Source organism: Cryptomeria japonica, chromosome 9, assembly GCF_030272615.1.
Source record: "Cryptomeria japonica chromosome 9, Sugi_1.0, whole genome shotgun sequence".
In the NCBI taxonomy this organism is placed as follows: domain Eukaryota; kingdom Viridiplantae; phylum Streptophyta; class Pinopsida; order Cupressales; family Cupressaceae; genus Cryptomeria; species Cryptomeria japonica.
In genome coordinates, this window is record NC_081413.1 from 132,790,169 (window position 1) to 132,811,490 (window position 21,322).

The following is a 21,322-nucleotide window of genomic DNA, read 5'->3' on the forward strand; positions in this document are numbered from 1 at the left end:
GAAAAAGTCCAAAGTTGGCAAGATGCCCCAAAAGGCCGAAATTCGAACCATTAAGTGAAAATGTGAAAAAGTCCAAAGTTGGCAAAATGCCCCAAAAGGCCGAAATTCGGACCTTTAAGTGAAAATGTGAAAAAGTCCAAAGTTGGCAAAATGCCCCAAAAGGCCTAAATTCGGACCTTTAAGTGGAAATGTGAAAAGGTAAAAGTTGGCAAAAATGCTAAAAGTGCCGAAGTTCGCACTTTCCAATAAAAACGCGAAAAGAGTAAAGTTGGCAAAAGCCACCAAAGGTCCGAAGTTTGACAAACCACACCCAATCGTCGAACTTCGCATAATGTAGGTAAATCGCAAGGATTTTAGAAGGTTGAAAAGTGCATCAAAAATGCCGAAGTTGGCAAAACGCCCCAAAACCCCGAAAATGGCATCATGAGAGAAAAGTTTAGAACTCGCAAACTCCCTCAAAGAGCTGAAATTCGCCATCTAGGGCAAAATCGCGATTTGGGAGGCAAATGTAAAAGGTTCACGAGTTGGCAAAAGGCTCCACATCTCCGAAATTCGCAGTTCAAGAGAAAATCGCAACTTAAAGCTTTCCGCCCCCTCAAAACCCCGAAATCGTAAGCCAAGGCGAGGGTAAAAGGTTTTTATGGTTTGTAAGAAGCAGTAGAAAACGCCCAAGTTCGGCGACTGGAAGAGAAAACCGCAGAGTTTGAAGTTTAACATTCCCTCCCACGCATATACGGAACTTCGCGTAGGGTTTAACCGCGAGATTTGAATTCTGGAAAACACCACAGGAAGCCACGGATGTTCGGTGTTTGGTCAAAAAGCAAAGCCCATCTAAATATCCAAGTTCAATTGCCATTTCGCCCAAGGTAAGAATCGTTGTGTCTAAGGTGTTTAAGTTCGAACTTCTCTTCCCAAATTTTTAGGCATAAAAATCTAGAATAGGGAGTTAACCGTAGAAAAAATTCAAAATTGCAGATTTCTCGCATTCCAATTTGCAAGTTGTGCAGATTCGCACCATTCATTTTCACCAGGTAAGTGTGCTTCACCTCTCTTGAAATCGTTTGAAATATTTGAAAATTGGATAGATGCGTGCGCAAAATGAATTAAAATGATTGTCTTAAGAACAGCATCTTTTCCCGTTTATAAGACGTCATGCAAAGCAATTGAAGTCAGAATTTACTCCTAAGAATCAGCTAGAAAATGCATTTTCAGACTTAGGAAAATTTCTCAAGCTTTGTCCATTTTGAAAATTGATCCTAAAGTGCCTAAGTATAAATCCGCAATCGAAAGCTTCATAAATATTCATGTTTAAATCAATCAAGCTTTTAGCTAAAAATGTCATGTTGTTCTTTCAATTCGGTTTTTGAATTGATCCTTGTATGCTGGCATATCCTTTATCTAACCTACTTTACTTCCTTTATAAATCGCCTCGTAATCCACGTCCGGCTGTGCAAGATAAATGCCTAAATTGGCTATAGAATCATCAAAGACGCCTACTACAGCCGAGACATCGCGAGCATCCAAATCAGATATCCCTCGCAGAGTCGAAAGGATGAAGTATCAGTATCAAAGAGGGGGACCGAGGGAGTCAAAAGTTCAGAGTGTCTGGGACAGTGTCGGTGATACTGACCTGGGCCATATTGATATCCAAGATTTCAGAAAGCGAGTCTTCTTCCCTAATGCCTATGGCAGGCCTAGGCAGATGATGGAAAGTGGCATCGCCCAAGCGGCGGGATTTCCCCCGGCAGTGCAAAACTATGAGTTAGTAGTAGAGGCTGCCCGACATTACCAACCAGGTTCCAAATTGGTGCTCCTCGAGGACATGGTCCTCGCTAACTTCACTCCTGAAGCCATTGGCGACGCATTCGACATTCCCTTCCCGAACAACCCCACAGCCACGACTATAGATGAAGCACAGGGGGCGTATGATATGAATCCTGCCAGATGCAGAGCACTGATGAATGAAGTGTGGTACAAGGAGAGAAGACCTCCAAGCGTCAAGTTCGGGAAAAAGACCCCTAGAAGCGACCTTCACAACGAGCATGGGGACATGGTCACATTACTCAGCAGGATTATGGAACTTCCCCAATCCAATTACTTTGAAGAATGACAGAGAAGACAAAGCAGTGAAGATGGATTGGAATGAACCTGAGGTTTTGGACTTGAGGGCTTTGATGGCTCCAGTTTTGTCATGTACTCGCAGATGGGTGGATGTACAACATCAAAAGCGAAGAGAGCAGAACATACCAATGACTTTTACTTTGGAGGAAAGACCAGAAGAAGGAGGAGCGAGCGTAAGTGAAGATAATTCTCATCCTAGAGGCGCAAAGAGGAAAGAAAGACCTGAGAAAAGAGAACCCTCCAAGAAGAAGCAAGAGGCCAATCGAGATCGCTCATCAGGCACATCTTCTCGAGATGGAAAGAGGGCAAGTCAAGCTGAAGGACAAGAGAAGACGGTGCCTGAGGTTGATGAATCTATGGAGTCCATGGTACAAAATGATAAACCTGAAAAGGGGCAGGCACCTCAGCATTCATCAAGTCAATCTCCCCAAGTTGATGAGCTACATGAAGAGAAGAATGATGATGAAGCGACATCTCCTCTTCGAGAAGATGAACCATTGCCTAAAGAAATACAAGTAAGAGAGACGAGATCTGCCATTCCGGATTGGTTAAAGGAGAGACTGACGAGGGTGATTGTGGTTGAAGATGAAGATGATGTAATTGACTTAGAGAGCCTTATAGGAAATCCTCAAGAAGTAACGGAGAAGAAGAAGGCCACCAGGATGTCCAAGGTGATCAGGGATGAGGCAGGATCCAGGAAATTGCAGATAGCTACACCAGTAGTGGACAAATATGAAGGTGAAATCCTTGTAGATGAGTATGATGTAGAAACATTTGAGCTTGGTCCCCTCACTACTGAACAGGCACTGGATGAGGCAACCAATTCATTTGAAGCACTTAAAGACAAGCTTAAAGAAGAAATGGAAAAGAATAGAAAGCTTGAGAGAGAGGTCGGTGCTTGGAGAGGTTACTTTAGCCATCTCAGTCAGCCCTTGGGACGTCAGGATCCAGCAGTATCTCCTGTGCAAGCACTTCCCCTTGAATCAGTTGGCGAGGCAGAAAGAGTCGAGAGCTTGGTTCAGCTTATGAGCTCTTGGATTGACAAATCCCACACAATAGCCATTGAATTTACAACAAGAATGATGAAGACAATCCACCGAGCTATCCAGGTCCTTGAGATCGTCCACAACCTAATGATAACTGTAGCCGCTTTCGCTCACACTAGAGATGTTATCATTCCTGTTCTGCAAGTAATCAGGCAAACACCAAGGAAGATCCTAGCACAAGAAGATAATGGATGGAGGAGCTCATAACCTACTTCAGTGGTCAACTCTACTCCAAATGAAAGAGGTTCTTTTCGTGGACATCAGCACCAAATGCAATCAAGTTGAAGGTGTCATCCATCCAATTCAGGACAAGGTGTTTGAAGTGTTGTGTACCCTTCTTGGCAAGAGGATCGAAGTTGAGATGGATGTGGACCTTCAAGAGTTGGAAGAAAGAGTCAAGGTCATCTTTTGCAAAGATGAGAATGTCATCACAGACGAGCAACGGGATCTAATGTTCACTACTATGCTCATGATTGAGAAGATCAAGGAACTCGAACCTGGATGGAAAGCTTCTCTTCTCACTGCCTTTGATCAGGTTATCCACTTGGAGGAACGCATGGGGAATCTTCCTGAGATTCCCATTGTTGAGGTTGAAGGAATTGTGTCCAGATTCATTGCATATGCTAAGAAAGAACATTGGAAAGGGAATAAGATTCTAGAAGAAAGGTTGTTATAGAAAGATGTGGCATCTTAATTATCATTGGTCTATGTTTCCTCGACTTTTGTGCCAATTAAATATTTGGCTATGCATTTAATAATGTTCATCTAAAAGGGGAACTTTTTGTAACAAACCCTAATTAGGGTTTAGGTGTCAAAATCTCAGCCGTTGATCTTCTTTTGATCTGGGTCGTTCATTGTAATTGAGGATGCTATATATACCCTCACTCATTTTCATTTTGTCATTAGAAATTAGATGATTAGAGATTAGATATTAAGGAGATAGATAGTTAGAGCTTTGGAGAGAAGAAAGTTATCTTGTAGCAAGATTGAGTAGTGAAGAAAGAATTTCAAACAATTGTTGTCTATTTTGGCTTTGAGATCAATAAAATATTGAAGTTATGGTGTTTTATTGCAATTCTTGTGGCTATCTTCATGGTTGTTTACTTTCTTGAATCATTCTCGATCGAAGTAGTATTTAAGTTTGAAGGACTAAGTGTTGGGCTTGATCTTTGGTGAGATTCACGTTCCAAACCACTAGCTTCTTATTGATTGTAAGGACGCCTTGTGTGGTCAACTGAAGATATTTAGATTGCTTGAACCTTCAATCATTACTGAACTATTGATATGTATCTTTATGGTAGTATCTATAATTCTTGATGATTTGAAAATCACTAATCACCTTAGAAGATCGCATCGATTCCAGTAGAGTTGTAATTCCTTGGCAATACTGAAATTGGTAGAATCTTACCAAGTCTAGCCTACATCGAGTCACTCTTAGGATTAGATTAGAATCCATCTCTTGCAAACCCTATCTTTTGATTTTTTTTGAGAACTTGTTAGCTTTAGGAAAATCCTGTTCCTGCAGATCGAAAACGTAAGGCCCCTTGAAGAAACAGCATTTACAACGACCACTGGTGCTTATCCACACGTGGAGATCCTACAACGAAGAACCTTGAAGTCACCCTGATTGATCCTTTTTCGCGATATCTTCAGCATTCAGAGGCTTTACTCAAGAGAGGATAAGGTACCCTTGGGTATTTTATTCTGTGTTTGATAGTGTATAAAATACACGTCAACACAACCCCAGGAAGATATACTGACCAATGGTTGCACCAGCAGATTGAGCGACTAATTCATGAAGGAGTCTAGTTCACTTACCACTTGATGGGTAACCTTGATTCTCAGTCCTCCAAAGATGAGGGAACTTTCAGTGCACCTAAGGAAGAGATCAAAAAGCCTGAGAAAAGAAAGAAGGCTAAGGCCAACAAAGGAACTCAGACATCCAAAAGAACAAGAAGGGAAAAGATCCCCATTAGGAGGCCAGAGGTTACTTCATCATCAAAGGACCCCAGTTCGTCTAATGATGTAGTTGAACTAGATTATATACCTGCTCCGCCTTCCCAAAGTGATATTGACGCATTTGGAGCTGATGGTCCTCCTGCACCCGACGTGCTAGATGTCAAGCTAAGAGCCATTGAATCACTTGAACGTGATAACCAAGTTGAGGAAGGAGAGATTCCATCCACTCAGGGGATTGAATTGCATGAACCCACCCAGCAGAGCCGCCATGAATCGCTGCTCCATAATACTACCAAGGATGACTCCACTGTTGAAGGAGAGTAAAGGACAGATGATACCCGCGAGCCTGAAAAGACTGAAGAACAACCATCACATGAAAATACTAGGCAATTGTTCAGTGAAGTGGGAGAAAACTCGGCTACGAGCAAATAACTTGACACCTCCTCTACTCCTCCTGTAACGGAACAGCTGCAAATTTGTGATGAGATGGCTGAAAACATCAAAGAGCAGAGTGCAAATTTGACCATAGCATCAGCCCAGACTGTACCTCAAGAATGGTTAATTGCTCGAGCTCAGCGCAAGGCCGCCGCCAAGCCACCCATCGATTTAGAGGATATCTTCTCATGCATAGACCAAGCTAAAGCCAAGGGGAAGACAAAGCCCAAGGCATATTCCAGAATAACCAAGGATGAGCAAAGGAACCGTACCCTTCACATCGCCACCCCGCCTGTAGACAAGCCAACAAATCAGATTACACTGGCAAATTATAGCATCACGACTGTTCCCATTGGACGAGCCACTAAGGAGCAGGAAAAGGAGGAATTCAAGGATTCAGTACAGAACATGTTCAGGCAACTTGAAGAAATAACAGCTGAAAAGAACATGTATCAAGCTCGTGCTGAACAGGCCGAAGGGTACATTGATCAACTCCTGAGACCATTGCATAATGCTTCCGAATCCCACATTCCCCCGACAGCATTGGCACAAAGAACCACGACAGAATTTGAAGGAGTACGAGATACTGCAAGGGTCGTCAAGGAATGGATACAAGGCATCAAAGGGACGGGAGAACGAATCCTTGAAGAAGTAAAAGAAATGGCCCACCATCGAGAGACCACCCTGGTTAGGCTATTAGAGGTAAAAAGGGAATCCCTCAGAATGCATGAAGTGGCTGCCACAACTCTACCCCTCGTAAGAGCTCTCTTTTGGACTCAAGCACAGATCCCTACACTCTCCGACATCCTGCGCCCCCATGATATCGGCGTTTTCAAAGAATGGTACTGGACTATCACCATGAAGAATGACACAAGAGAAATCATTGATAAAGAACACGATGCATGCGAGGCAATTCTGAAAGGCATGCAAGAACTCGGCAAGACGATCCTTCGATCAATGGTCTCGGGAATGCGAAATGACCTGTCCGATGATGTGATACAGCCGGACTGGGAGGAAAGATTGGGGACGGATAGGATCACCTATTCCGCTAGGGACCTGAGTTTTGCTGGTCAATTCCATTCACATATGTTGTGCTTTGAGCGTAATCGTTCCAGCTGGAAAGATGGTTGAAGCACGTAGACCAATACCTTGAAGGCATGCAGTATAAAATTCGTCATCCTCCTATGCCTCCATTCAGTTTGGCTATTCCAATTGTGCATCAGGTTCCAAGAGTATGTTCGTAAGGAACGTGCAGCAAGTCGGGACCTTTGGCAAGAATATTTGCATCACGAGGATGAATTCCAGGAAAAAGGATGTGAAGCTGGAAAAGAGAAAGTGCTTTCCTAAAGTGCTTTTTTCTTTTGAATTTTGAAAAGTGCACTTTTTGGCCAAAGGGTCATATTTGACTTCCAAGTCAACTAAATGTAAACTTTATGTGTGTGCACCTTTTGGATTATTTTGGATAAGTTTTAATTACCTTTTGGGTAGTTATTGCTCCCTTTGGGGTAGTTGCTGATATTTACCCTCCATTTATGGGTATGGGTACTCTTTTGTAAGGATGAATCTGGGCCACTTGTTTAGATTAGATATTGGCCATTCATCCATTTTTGAAGCCTATTTAAGGGGACTGGTTTTCCCTCATTTTGTGAGAAGTTCATGGATTGTTGCTGAAGCTTTGGCGAAATTTACAAAATTTAATGCAAAGTTAAGACTGTTTCAAGTTTCCTTGTGAGTGCATGGTCTCCTTCTTCATTAATTTAGAATTTTCAGTTATGTTTATTTCATTTCTCTATAGCATTTTCTAGGTAAACATCTGATAGAATCCTCATTGTTCATACCATTAGGGGATGACTGATTGTCTTTCCTTCTATATGGTTAATCTAAACCTTTCATATGCTTAGTTCGGTTATTGAATGCTCGCTGAATGAATGTTAAAATTCTGATGTTGTATTTAGTAGCATGAAAACTCAATTTTCCCTTGAAGATCGCACTAGATTGATGCAAGTATTGTGCTTAAATGGCTGGTAATGCTTAGTCTAGTTATTTGGAGGTGTCTGTCTGTTTTCTGAATATGCTATCCTAGTTAAATAATTTAGACTTTCTGTACCTCTCTTTCCCTATCCCTCTTTTTCTTTTTCTTTTTTACCAAGAAGAATCCGTAGTCTTGCTGAAACAGTATCATGCAATTGAAACCAATCGATAAACGAGACTGTTAAAGTTTTAGGGAACTCATCCAGCAATTGCTTATTTTACCGTAAGTCCCCTTGTGTTTCCAACAAAAACACATCAAACCACTGAGTAATCCCGCAATCAAGACCTGACAATCGAAACCTTGAGGTCGTCCCCTTTGATCAAACGTGAGAAACAACATTAGGGATTTCCTTATCTCAAGAGAGGATAGGATACTCAGCGACTACATTCTATTCTGCGTTGGCCGGATGGAGTTTGCAGCAATGCGACTTTAGACACGTCAACACAACTGAGCCTTCAACCGATGCTGCATTTAATACTTGCTTTTTAGGGCATTCTTTTTGCATGGTTCGAAGTTCTTGCTACTGGAGCACCGTTTCGGAGGTGAACCTTGAGTATCAGTTTAGTATCACTTAATTGGAGTTCATAGGCAGCGACTTGCATGTTGACTGCGACTCCTCCCTTTTTGTAATCCTAGTTTACAAGCATGATGCCTCCCTAGAATGTAGGGTAAGACTATAAATTGTAGAATTTGGGTCATTTTTGGGGTCTACGAATTGATGATTCAAGGCCAATTAGTTAGTAAACTTAAGAAGTTTTCTCTCACAAACTCTTGAATTGTTGTCATTCATTTTACAAAAGTTTAAGGCAAAGCAACTTGTGGATTGCCTGCCCTACAGTATGTGTTCTCTTGGTTACAGTTCTTCATAGTTTCATATCTTCTTCCATTTGTATCAGCACTTTGTCCTTCCAACTTTAGCCAATTGTATAGGTCTTGAATAATCTAAAACAAGTATGGTTGCTTCATCATGTTAATCAGTCAAAACCCAGATTAGTTATTATTGCAGACTTATAATATGTGATTATTCTATAAGTAATTAATAGATCAATATGTAACTTTAATTTATTACTTTAATTTATGGGTTGGCATAAGTTTAACTGTCTTATATATCTATACTGATTTATTTTAATTATCATATAAATCAAAATATGCAAAGTCAGACAACTCACATATAAACGGAAATGAATATCACAAGATCATATAACTGTTATACCGTTTCATTCCTCATATACCATTAACATGCATTACTAATTTGTTGGAACGTTATGTTGAATGCTGATCAAGTGTTATTGATAATACCTTGCTGTGATCCATTGACTTTGTAGTGCATTCGGTTGTTATGTATTGATTTTGTTACAATCTCTTGTTACCCCGGTCTATCTTTTGACATTTCTTTGAATTAGAGTCAAGAATTCCGAAATACTTAAGCCCAAAAAAAAAAAGAGATAAAGAACTCTGCTTGTAGTTACGATCAGCAGGCCCCTTGACAGGTACAATCGCATCAACCACTGGGTGATCCAACCCCGTCGTGACCCAGCTACAAAGACCTTGGAGTTGTCAATCTTTCAAGATTGATTGCTTTTCGGCAGAGGTGTGTGAATTCATGTCATACCTGTCTGTTGGTGAGTGTGTCAAAACACCCGTCAATAGCTTTCTGATTGTAGGTCTCTATGCATGGTTAGCCTGAGCCTATTGTTTCTCTTAGTTCAATTGTGAGTGTTTGTTTCGAATTGCGCTAGAATTAGGTATCCAGATGAATGTTCATGGTCTGAAAATCTTTTACTTCCTCTCGGGGCTTGCAGTATTCCTATGGAGTTGTAAGTTTATCTCTGGCTGAGGAGGAACTAGTTTTATTCGAAATCTATCTACCTACAGCACTAATCGTTACTATCATTGTCCCTAGGATCTCTAAACCATGTCCCTTTGCTATTCATTTATCCAGTTAAAGAAGTAAAGCATCACCAGATTGCTATACCGGATGCAAACTAGTTTGCCAGATGCATAAGTCCCCTTGTGATTACTAGCAAATCAATCAATCACTAAATTATCCTAAGCAAGTCAAGACCTCACATTTGGAACTTTGAGGTTATCTCCTATGATCAATTCGAATAGCATTAGAGATTTCCTTATTCAAGAGAGGATAGGATACACTCAGCATTCTATTATGCGTTAACCAAAAGTGTAGGCTTTCACCATCAACAGGGGTGTTCGTCTGTCCTAGGGGTAGTTGAAGACGTCTCCGATGCCCCTTGACCGTCACGAGGACAGTCGAACGTCCCCACATGTCAAACACCAAAAACAAACAAAAAAACAACATTTTAAAATGCTTTTTTGTGGCCCCCACACCTCTACACGGGTTAAAAAACCTTAATTTGTTTCTTTCCATATATCATTTTCACATTTTCTCTTTGTTGTCATTGCTAGAAGTGGACATGGGTACATTTGCAATTGAAGCTTCAAAATTTGAAGCTATTTTTGTGAGCAGTTGAGTTGGAATAATAAGACGTGGGTGTGTGCTTTAGTGCTAGAAGACTTCAGACTTCATCCAACCTCTCTTGCTGAAGATAGTGTGACACAATGACAAGAACAGCGGGGTTTGAAATAGCAGGTGAGTGAACCCTCTTTTTTTTTTTTTTACTTTTCAATTTTTTTCTATGTTTTAAAGAAGAAATGCCAAATGGCTAATGTATAAATGATCATGCATATCTGGTCTTCAGTGTCAGCCTGCAAGGACATGCCACAAGTAGACTTTCCAAAAATAGAAACTTTTTCAAACAGTCAATGTTAGAGCAAAACGAGACATAGGGACACTTTCTAAAAATAGAAACTTACCAAAAATAGAAACTGCTAAAAATAGTAAGTTTGATTTTCAGTGAAATGAAGACATTCCTGGAGGCAGTGAAATCCCTAAAAAATAAGAACTTTCTAAAATAGAAAGTTACTCAGAATTTGCTCAAATTTCACTGGGACGTTCCTCAGAGGGTTTTGATTCAAGTGCAATGTTCAGTTTTTCAAAAACCCTAAAATCTAGGACTGAAAGATGAAACCCTAAATCTGACAAAACAAGCCCTAGACTTGGCCAAAATTGCTCAAACGAAAAGCAAACCTGATCAAATTAACCCCCAAACACTTGCAAAGCAAAGAGACAGGAGAGACTGCTACCAACAGACCCCCCCCCCAAAAAAAAAAGACCAAAAGGGCCTAAAAAGTAGGGGGTCCCCATTTGCAATGGGGCGATGTGTGAAAACATCACAACAGGTCCCTCTTTTGTACTCCCTGGGGATCATAATCTACGCACTACCATCCTTGACAAAGCATATTCTAAGGTGAGTTTGGTGATGGAGGACATGAGGCGTACTTGGATGAGGACAAGTTGTTCTATTGTGATGGATGGGTGGACCGATATTAGACATCGACTACTCATCAATATCATAGTCACATACACAACTAGCTATTATTTTCTTAGAGCCATTGAATGTTTAGGGAAATGCAAGGATGTAGGCTTTCAATTTTGCATTTTGAGGGAGGCCATAGAGGAGGTTGGGGCCTCAAATGTTGTTCAGGTGATCATTGATTCAGCACTTGTGTGCAAGTTGGTTGGCTTGATGGTGCAGGGTGCTTACAAGCACATCTTTTGGACACATTGTTGTGTTCATGCATTGAAGGACATAGGGAAATTAGATTGGGTAAAGGAAGTGGTGGCACAAGGTAGAAATATTCAAATGTTCATTTGCAACCATCACACCTCACTTGCCCTCTTCAGGACTTTTCAAAAGAAGAAATCTCTCAAACCTGTGGAGACAAGATATGTCAGTTACTTCATTATGTAAGAGAGGATGATTGAGGTGTATAATGCTCTACAATCGATGGTGGTGAATATAGAGTGGAATAGATGGCCTAATGCAAGCACTACTGAAGGAAGAGCCATCAAACAAAGGAAAATCCTCCCTGATGAGGATTGGTGGTCCACTGTGAGGTAAGACATTGCTGATTTTCAGATTTTATTGAAAATATTCTGATTTTAATATTTTTATTTTTATTTTATTGTTGAGTCTTTCAAAGTTTGTAAGTTTCCTAGTTGTCAATTAACTTACTCTTATTCTTTAATCTTATTCTTATTTGAAATCTTAATCTTTTTTTATACTTTGCAACTATGTTTGCTCCATCATCTCGCCTATTGTAGATGTCATCAAATATGCTGATGCGGACACTCCTAATCGTGGAGAATTATAGGAGACTTTTGACAGCATGATTCAAAAGATGAAGCAAGTAATTTTGGCTAAGGATCAGAATTTGGACTCATATGAGGAGTATATTAAGCCCATTGTCATGCGGAGGTGGAACACTCAACTTCACATGGCAGCCTATGCACTAAATCCAAAATGGTATGAGCCCATGCCCATAAGGTGCGCTCCTTTTGATGATCTTGAGGTGACACGTGGGTTCATGCAAGCACTTCAAAAAATGTATACACCTGAGCAGGACGATATATTTTGCAGATAATGGGTTGACTTCTCAAATCTTGATGGTCCAAACTTCAACACACTAGAGGCTAGGATGGATAGAGCAATAATGGCACAAAAAACCCCTATTGGATGGTGACAATGGCATGGGGCAGATGCACCAAACTCGAGGATGCTTGCCATTCGCCTACTTTCATTAGTTACTAGTTCCTCTGTTGCAAAGAGGAATTGGTCTACATATAGCTTTATCCACTCTGTCAAGAGGAATAGGCTTACCTCTAGATGGGCGAAGAAGTTAGTGGTTGTGCAAAGTGATCTACGAGTTAGGGATCGTTAGACTCCACAGTATCAATATAGTCTACTTTACAATGGGATATTAATCCCAAAGATGCTGCACAAGTTGATGAGGATGAGGCACAGCAGGGATTGGTTGGGGTTCTATTAGATGATGCAACCTTTGAGGTTGAGGCTGACAGTGGTAGTGATGCTGATTTTGATGAAGATTAGGGGCAGCAGCATATTTTATTTGCTTTACTTTTGAGTCTTAAGTCCATTGACTCTTTGGAGACTTTTTAGTATTTTGATATATGATACTATGATACATCGATATCAATATGTGAAACTTGCAGCCTTTGGGCATTTTGATATTCATATGTGATGGGCATTTTGATATTCATATGTTAAATTATTAATATGATGTGTTCATTAACTACAGTTACATAGCTAAGTTGCCTAATCGGGTACAGGAACAGGAACGGGTATGTGGGTACGAAATGGCAATACGGCAAAAAAAAATTTGGGGGTTGGGTATTGTTGGTGTGGCGAAAGTCATGCTCAAACTCTCTCCGATCAACACAGAATAGAATGTTCAGTATCCTATCCTCTCTTGAATAAGGAAATCCCTAATGTTGTTCTAGATGATCAAATGGGATAACCTCAAGGTTCCAAATGTCAATTCTTGACTGCGAGATAACTCGGCAGTTTGATGTGTTTTGCTAGTAACACAAGGAGGCTTACGGTTACAACAAGTCGGTCTGCATCTGACGATACTTTGGTTCTCAGACTGGGGAAATAAATAACAAAAGGATAGGGATTAGGGATCCTAAGTACAATGGTAGTAATGGTTAATGCAGTGGGTAGACAGATTTCCATAAACTAATCTTTGTTTTGTCAGAGACAACCTCACAACTCAACAAGAACAATGAAAGGTCCTAGGGAATTAAAGGTTTTCAAACTATGGACATTCTTCCAAGCACCCAATCCTGGCACAGCCTAAGATGAATACCTATAGTTGAACTAAGCACAATAGTAAGGTTCAGACTAACCATACACGGTGACCAACAATCAGCAAGCCCCAATGGTATGAACTGGAAACCTCATCAAATACCCTCACACTTCGCCATTAAAATCACTGAATTCTAATTAACCAACTGAAGGGAAATCATGCAAACAAAAGAAAACAAAGATAACAAACACCATATTTCAATGTTCGTATATTGATTTTAGTTGCCATTACAACAATTTCTTCCAACGGTCCTATTCTATTCTACTCCTAATCTTCTAACTTCTGAAACATCTAACTATTCTAACCTCTAAAATCTAACTATCTAAAGTCTAATCTTTCTAACCCTTTACAATGAGAGGGGCCTTGCCTTTTATAGATTTTACAATTTTGAATCAAAGGCCAAGATTGAAACCATCCAATGGCTGGAATATGCCTTCTAGAAGCTTGACAACTTTAGCCCATGCCTAGCAACTTAAAATAACTTGCCAACTGCCACTTTCAACCACTTCCTCAACTACTGACAACTATTTGACATCAGTTTTGTAGATCAAGTAGTTGGGAATAACTGACCTGTGTACCCCCTTGTTTTAAATACATTAAATGGGGCCCACAAGTAGTTGTTTTACAATGAGGCAATTCAGTTTTTACAAACTGATTTTCTGGACTTTCTTGTTGTGCATATTCCGTGTAGCACTTTGAGTGGTTTTATTGATGCCTTTCAGAAATTTACAACAGCATCATTTTGGTCCCGACTTTATGGTGAGCTCTTCAATCTCGATGATCACCATTTTGATCCTACGCATTCCACCTTCACTTCCTAGCTTCAATCGCAATCATGTCTTCAATCTGCGCTTTTGGTTGCCACCTTAGCTCCTTCCAATAGCATCAATCCGCAAACAATCAATTTCAACTTGAATCAATCATCTCGAAAAACTTAAGTAATTTTGATAAATATTAGATGTTATCAAGGCAACGTTGGGTTTCGTTTCGGCGAATAAGAGGGGAAAATGAAAGAATTCACTTTTAAAACAATTCCAACCCCCTTTACTTCATTTCATTTTTGACTTAAAATTGCGCCACTTTAAAGGGAAAAGTTGAGCAATTTGGAACAAAAGTGCCACAAAATTCCCTTATTTTAAATTTCACATTTCACCACTTAAGGGGAAATTCGGCAATTGGAGGCCAATTTGCAAAAATGCTTTTCCCTCTTCTTTTCTTCACTTAATTTAACATTTTAGGGAAAGTTAGGCATTTAGAGGCAAAAGTGCCAAAAAGTTCCCTTATTTTAAAATTTCACATACATACATACATACAAGTAGACGTAATTTTGTTATTTACTCTGGTATAAAATAGGTAAAGCAATCACCAAAAATTTCAATAAACTCACCAAACAAAAAAATTCCACCAATCCAAATTGTATTCAAGACAAAACGGTTACTAGGGACGCTTAAACTCAATTAAACAATGAAATCAAACTAAGCTCTTCAATTGGGAGAAAGAGAGATGCAAATACTAAGGGAGTTCATCCTGCTACTGCACCAGTGGATCATGTGTTGCGCTTATTTACCACATATTGTTCGGCTATTTAATTAATATTACTATTGCTGCAGTTTAATGCAAGTTTATGAATAATGTGACCTTACCTTCAAAAAGATGAGTAACTTCAATTAAACAAGTTAATCCAATATTCATAAGCTAATCAGATACTATGTTAAATATTAGTTGTTACAAGATTTCCTTTTCCTTCTATTAAAGATTCCAAGTATGTAGTGAAGTTGATATGGATCTAAAGGTAATGTAAGCTTACGGGTAAAGTGATCTGACCAGCCTCATCCACAATGCAAACATCAAACCTTTTCTTTGCAAGTAAAGGATGCCCTATTCCAAGGCATGTCACTCCAACAACACAAGCTTGGTTGATTCGTGCTTCTAGCTCCTTGACAGAATTTATCCCCATTCCTACAGCAAAAGAACCACACAAGGTTCAATGCTAATGATAACATATAATCAAAAATCAAGGTCAATCTCTCAAATATATACATACAAAATTAGAAGCAAAGGTTCATTACAATACCTGAAATTGTGTACTCATGTATATCTTTATGTATTGCTGTATTTCTACCAAGCCGTAAAAATTCTATTCCCTGCACTAAATAACATTTACATCAATAATGTATCAAGACCCCACCAAAAGCTATACTTTTATTACCAGTATTATCCATCAAAAAATGAAGAAATGATAATTCAGAGAGATAACAACTGAAATAAACAATATTCTTCAATATGCTTTCATTCAACAATAACATATTAAGTTTCTCCATTGTTATTCTGGATCTTACAAGAAACAATGTTGCATATAAAGGATACATACTTTTACAATATAATATTTGGTTTCTATGAAATCAAGCACAATATGAGATCGAATTTTGTCCAACCAAAATGCCTTATCTATAATTATAACCAGGCTAGTAGCTGTTATAGTTCTGACCCCATAGCAGAATTCAGGACAATGCAAATGAAATACTATAATTGGATGCAATCGTAGGGGTTTTCTCCAAAATATATAAATGGCTATTACAAAGGGCTCTCTCTTAGCTCTTTCCTTGTTGCAACCAAAACTTTCACCTTGACATCATCAACTACCAATAATGTGTTAGTATTTTCAAGGGATAGTAAATATCCTGATAGAGAACTATAAAAATGAAGAAATATTTATGAAGTTGGCAATATTATGGCTACTCAGTGCCCTATCAATTAGTGCGTATGCTATGCAATTGTTTATTCTACGATCTTAACATGAATTTTTATTATGTGTTCAAATTGGGAAAAAATAACCTGATCTTTCAATTTTAGTAGTAAATTATCAACCGCTGAATTTGTGTAGGATGTGAGCAAAATTGAAGAGCCACGTGCAAGAAGTGCTTTCACAGCATGCACCATAGTAGAAGTCTTCCCCGTCCCTGGCATTCCCAAAATAAGTGCATAGTCCTTTGCTGAAAGCATCTGAAGTCATAGCAATTGTTTAAATATAAGAAAGATTTGCTTAAAGTCAACCACCTGTACATAACTTGATAAAAAAAAGTAACAATAATATTGTATACTTTAATGTTTTCATGTTTTTCTAAAATTCCATTTTAACACTTACAACACAGGGTACAGAATATTAAAAATGTTTAGTATGTCTAGCATTGTAGGTGTTACCCTGTTATTTTAGCACTACTCTATTTGGGAACAGTGACTTGAATAGAAAGAGAACCTTATGTATTGCTCGACATTGATCACCATTCAGATCCTTTGCAGATCTGGCATACAGAACTGCTGGGTCCTGACTGAGGATCGTTCCACTATCAAACCTAGGTGGCTGCAGAATAATAAGCATTATAATGAGTGAGATACCCAGATAATTCATATTTGAAAAGGCTGAGTTGCAAGATAGCTAGACATAAAATTCAAACTGGCACAATTCAAAATGAGAGCAAATTTGGCACATTCACCTGCAAGTCAACTATGAGTTTCCTACGATGATCATCACAATTGCTTTTTACAAACAGCTGCAGCAAATTGAACCTAATAAAGCAACACCATATGATCAAGTTATGTCAAAAAAGGAACGCGAAGATTATTTGTAGCCCAATTTAGACACATGTGCAGAATAGTTGGTACCAAATCCTCCAACATTACACTTATTTAAGTAATTCTGTTACACAAAAAATAAGAGTTTGTGATGTAACAAATTCAAAAATTCCCAATTTTTTCAATAATCCACTTTGATTCACCTCAATGCTTTGTGAATTTGAATCCCACAATAGCAACTGATGTCAGTATTTGCATGCAAATAAGATTAAGAGAAAAAAAACACATTAATGACATTCTATTGCATGTTATGCTTCAGTAACTGTTTTCATTTATCAAACAGAATGTAGATGAAATTTTCTGATCAAAACATATTTTGTCATTCTCCCACTTAGCTACTACAATTTTCTACTAGCATAAGCCCATGTATTACAAATAGCACTTTGAATGTCCCAATCGAAATCACAGAGCACTTACATTTTATTACAATAGAAAAGGACAGCATTAACAGGGGTAAATTTCATCTGTATTCTTAAACCATCATTATTATCTACCAATATATTATAATCTGTGAAGAACTGAACAATTTTTACCAGAATTATACTTTCCATCATAAGCATTTGAGATGAACACATACAGAAATTAGCAAATACCTCATTATTGCATATGAAGATGCTGCTTCATCTTTGTCAATCCGCCATAACAGTTTACTCAATTCATCCTCTCTATAGCCTGCCAACCTTAGCTGATGTGATAGAGAAATCTGGAAACAATACAAGCAATACTCCCATGTAAGTGTTAATATCAAAGATCTGACATCACATGAAGATTTCAGGAATAGTTTCAATCAAGATATTGAAAAACCAGCACAATAAAGTACCGACAGTTACAAATCTAAAATTCTAAATATTCAAGAGAAGAGGATGTTGGATCATTCAAAACTGAAAAGTACTTCATATTAAATATAATGTAGGACTTGAATGGCCTTTTAAGGAAGATCTGATTCATTACAGTAATGGAGGAGTGTGTAATTTCTATAATGAATCCACTTGCAACTGCTACATGCCCACTTTCGGTGCTTAGTATCTGCAAAAAACACAGAAAGGAAACATGAGCCATTATTAAGATCTCTTGTAGACTGTTATCATGGCCATGAACACCAGACAAGATGCAATACCATAGCGACAAGAAATTTATGATTAAAAACATAATGGAAACAATATTGCAGTAAAAACTAACAAGGAATTCCAGATAAGGCTAAATCTTATTCAAATTATCATCCAATCATATATCCACAGATATTAGAAATACTGGATTCATACAATTTTACAATGAATTTTCATTCCACTTCTTAGAATGAAAGAAGTTTTTGTATCAATAAAAAAATAATCTACAGCATATATTCCTTACCAAAATAGAAAAAGTCAAAATATCCTTCTGTAGCTAAACTTTTACGTGGATTGCCCTCTATTTCTATAATCTCATTAATTTGAGACATTCTTCCAGTCTTCAAGTTTCCGCTATCAAAAATGTATTTCCTTTATGGCTACTTTGAGGAATTCCTTCTTATCAATTAGGAGAAATGGCTGGAGAAGTTGATTATCAAGAAGAAGGAAGTTGCAAAGAAGTGGAAGAGATTGAACCTGAGGAATGTGATCAAAGAAACTCAAAGACACCAGCAAAGGCACCTAAGACACCTTCTAGATTTGTTCAAAAGAATCATCCAAAAGACTTAATTATTGGAGACAAAGACACGGATATTCAAACAAGGAGAAGATTGGTCATCACATTAGAACATGCAATGGAAGCAAGTGAAGACAAACATTGGGTAAGTGCTCTAGAAGAGGACTTAAATCAAATTGAAAAAATATGAAACTTGGGAGTTTGTCCCAAGACCTAGGATAAAAATGTGATTGGCACTCAATGGGTATTCAAGAACAAACTAAATGAGGATAGTGAAGTTGTGAGAAACAAAGCAAGATTAGCATGCAAGCAATATGCTCAAGTTGAGGGTATTGATTTCAAAAAAACATTTGCCCCTAGAGGCTATAAGAATGTTCTTAGCATTTGCTAGTTTTAAGAAATTCAAAGTCTACCACCAAATGGACGTCAAATTAGCATTTTTAAATGGAAACTTAGAAAAAGAGGTTTATATTGAGCAGCTTGAAGGGTTCATTCTATCAGAGAATAAGGACTATGTATGCAGATTAAGAAATAACTTTAGGGATTGAAACAAGCCTCTAGGGCTTAGTACTCAAGACTAGATAAGTATCTACAAGAACAAGGTTTAAAAGAGGTATTGCTGATAGCAATCCATATGTTAATATTGAAGGTGATCATCAGTTGGTTGTTATAGTTTATGTTGACAACATCATTTTTGGGGGTAGCAATGATGAGATGTGCCAAGACCATGTAATGAGTATGCAAAAGGAATTTGAAATGTCTATGTTTGGTGAGTTGTCCTTCTTCCTTGGGCTGCAAATATCTCAATCAGATAAAGGAATATTTGTTTCACACACCACGTACATTAAGGAAATGTTAAAGAAATTCAAGATGGATTGTAATCTTGTAAGTACACCCATGGTCACAAGATGCAAGTTGAGTACAGGTGATGAATCTCCTGATGGTAATTAAACACTTTATAGATCAATCATTGGGAGTTTGTTGTATATAACAGCTTCAAGACCTAACATTATGCAAGCAGTTGGAATGTAATGTCCCTTTTCAAGGAGTACTCTAGAGCGACTAGTTAGCCTATTTTATTCATGTAGGCTAAATCAAGTAAAAGGGAGTAACTTAATTTAATTATTTAATATTATCCAACAAAGTACATTTTATGGGTACTATTATTTAGTTACCGGGTTCGCCCCTGGTACGGGTCCGGGTTCGACCGGGTCCGTGGTTCGGGTCCGGTTCGACCTGGGTTCGACCAGGGTTCGAAAAACCCAGGGTGGGTTCGACCAGGGTCGAACCCAGTCGAACCCGGGCAGCTGGGCGGCCCATAAAGCTAAAAAACAAAGTAAATTTTAATTTTTTTTCAGTTCCGCCTTTTAAAAAGTGAATATTATAACCTAAAAAACACTTCTAAAACACTTTATTGACACATTTCACCTCATTTGTGTTGCAAACAAATTTTTTATGAGAGCAGGTTGAAGAAAGGTTGAACAAAATTTGGCTTCCAAGATCAAAGAGGAGGAGTTGAAGACTGATTTTAGAAGCTTCAACAAGTGTTGCAGCATCATTTCCATACATTTTCAAGCTTCCATTGGCTGCAAGAGGTAGGTTTTTAAACATTTTTTTCCAACTTTTTTTGTTTCACAAATTGTCAAACATGAAACTTGAATTTTTTTTCATTATTTAGTTTTTGTTTTTGAATATGTTTATTTTATTTCTTGCCATAGGAACTAGAATGGCATCTACATCTTCCTCCATTGGCAATGAACAAATAATTGCAAAACAAAGAAATGATCCAAATTCTCCCTTATGGAAATATGTGGACATTATAAAACAACTTCCGGGAGGTGGGGGATTCCGTTGGAAATGCCATGGATGTGATATTGAACGTAATAGTTCATATTATCGGGTGGTAGGCCATTTGTGTGGATTAAAAGGAAGAGGCATCGAAAAATGCCCTGGAAAAAATGGTAAACCTATACCAGATGAGATAGTGATGAAATATATTAGGGAGCATGAGGCGGCAGAAGAGAGGGAAGCCCGTAGATTGAACCAAACCACATCAAAGAAAACAAGGGGAATGCAAGGCCCTTCTAATCCCAGTATTGTAGTAGAAGACCACCCCTTCTTTGCCACAAATGAACCTCAAAGTGAACCACCCTTGACACGTAAAAGAACAAAGGGGCCTTTAGAAACCGCATTCCAAAATGAGAGTAGAGACACTGCTGATCAAGATATAGTAAGGTGCATTTATGCAAATGGGTTGTCATTCAATGTTGTTCGCTCCCCATATTGGAAGCAAATGATAAAAAGTGTTAATGAGGCACCAAGAGGGTATAAGGGCCCCAGTTATGAGAAGGTACGTGGAACATTATTGGAGAAAGAGGTGAAGAGGGTTGAAGATGCATTGAAACCCATAAGGGATTCATGGGTTGAGACAGGTGTAACAATTGTTTCAGATGGGTGGAAAGATGCTAAAAACCGTCCCTTGATCAATGTCATAGCGGTGTCCCCTAAAGGGGCAATGTTTTTGAGAGCTGTGGATTGTGAGGGCCAAATAAAAGATGTCCAATTTATTGCAGAAATTCTCATCTCTGCCATTGAGTCTGTGGGACCTCGCAATGTTGTCCAAGTCATAACGGACAATGCAAAAAATTGTAGAGCTGCTGGTTTGTTGGTTGAGCAACGCTATGATCACATCTTTTGGACACCTTGTGCGGTACATTCACTCAAT

General features: G+C 38.6%; 1 protein-coding gene across 1 annotated transcript in view; it reads right to left on the bottom strand.

The window, feature by feature from the left end:
• The window catches only part of LOC131063256 (DNA replication ATP-dependent helicase/nuclease JHS1), a 187,860-nt gene that overhangs the window by 25,273 nt on the left and 141,265 nt on the right, over positions 1–21,322 (bottom strand). The window contains exons 20-26 of the mRNA XM_057997044.2: positions 17,926–18,000; positions 17,568–17,677; positions 16,836–16,908; positions 16,598–16,702; positions 16,177–16,344; positions 15,416–15,485; positions 15,149–15,300 (exon numbers count right to left, since the gene is read on the bottom strand). Coding sequence (XP_057853027.2) covers positions 15,149–15,300; positions 15,416–15,485; positions 16,177–16,344; positions 16,598–16,702; positions 16,836–16,908; positions 17,568–17,677; positions 17,926–18,000 — 753 coding nt within the window. The remainder of the gene's footprint in view (positions 1–15,148; positions 15,301–15,415; positions 15,486–16,176; positions 16,345–16,597; positions 16,703–16,835; positions 16,909–17,567; positions 17,678–17,925; positions 18,001–21,322) is intronic.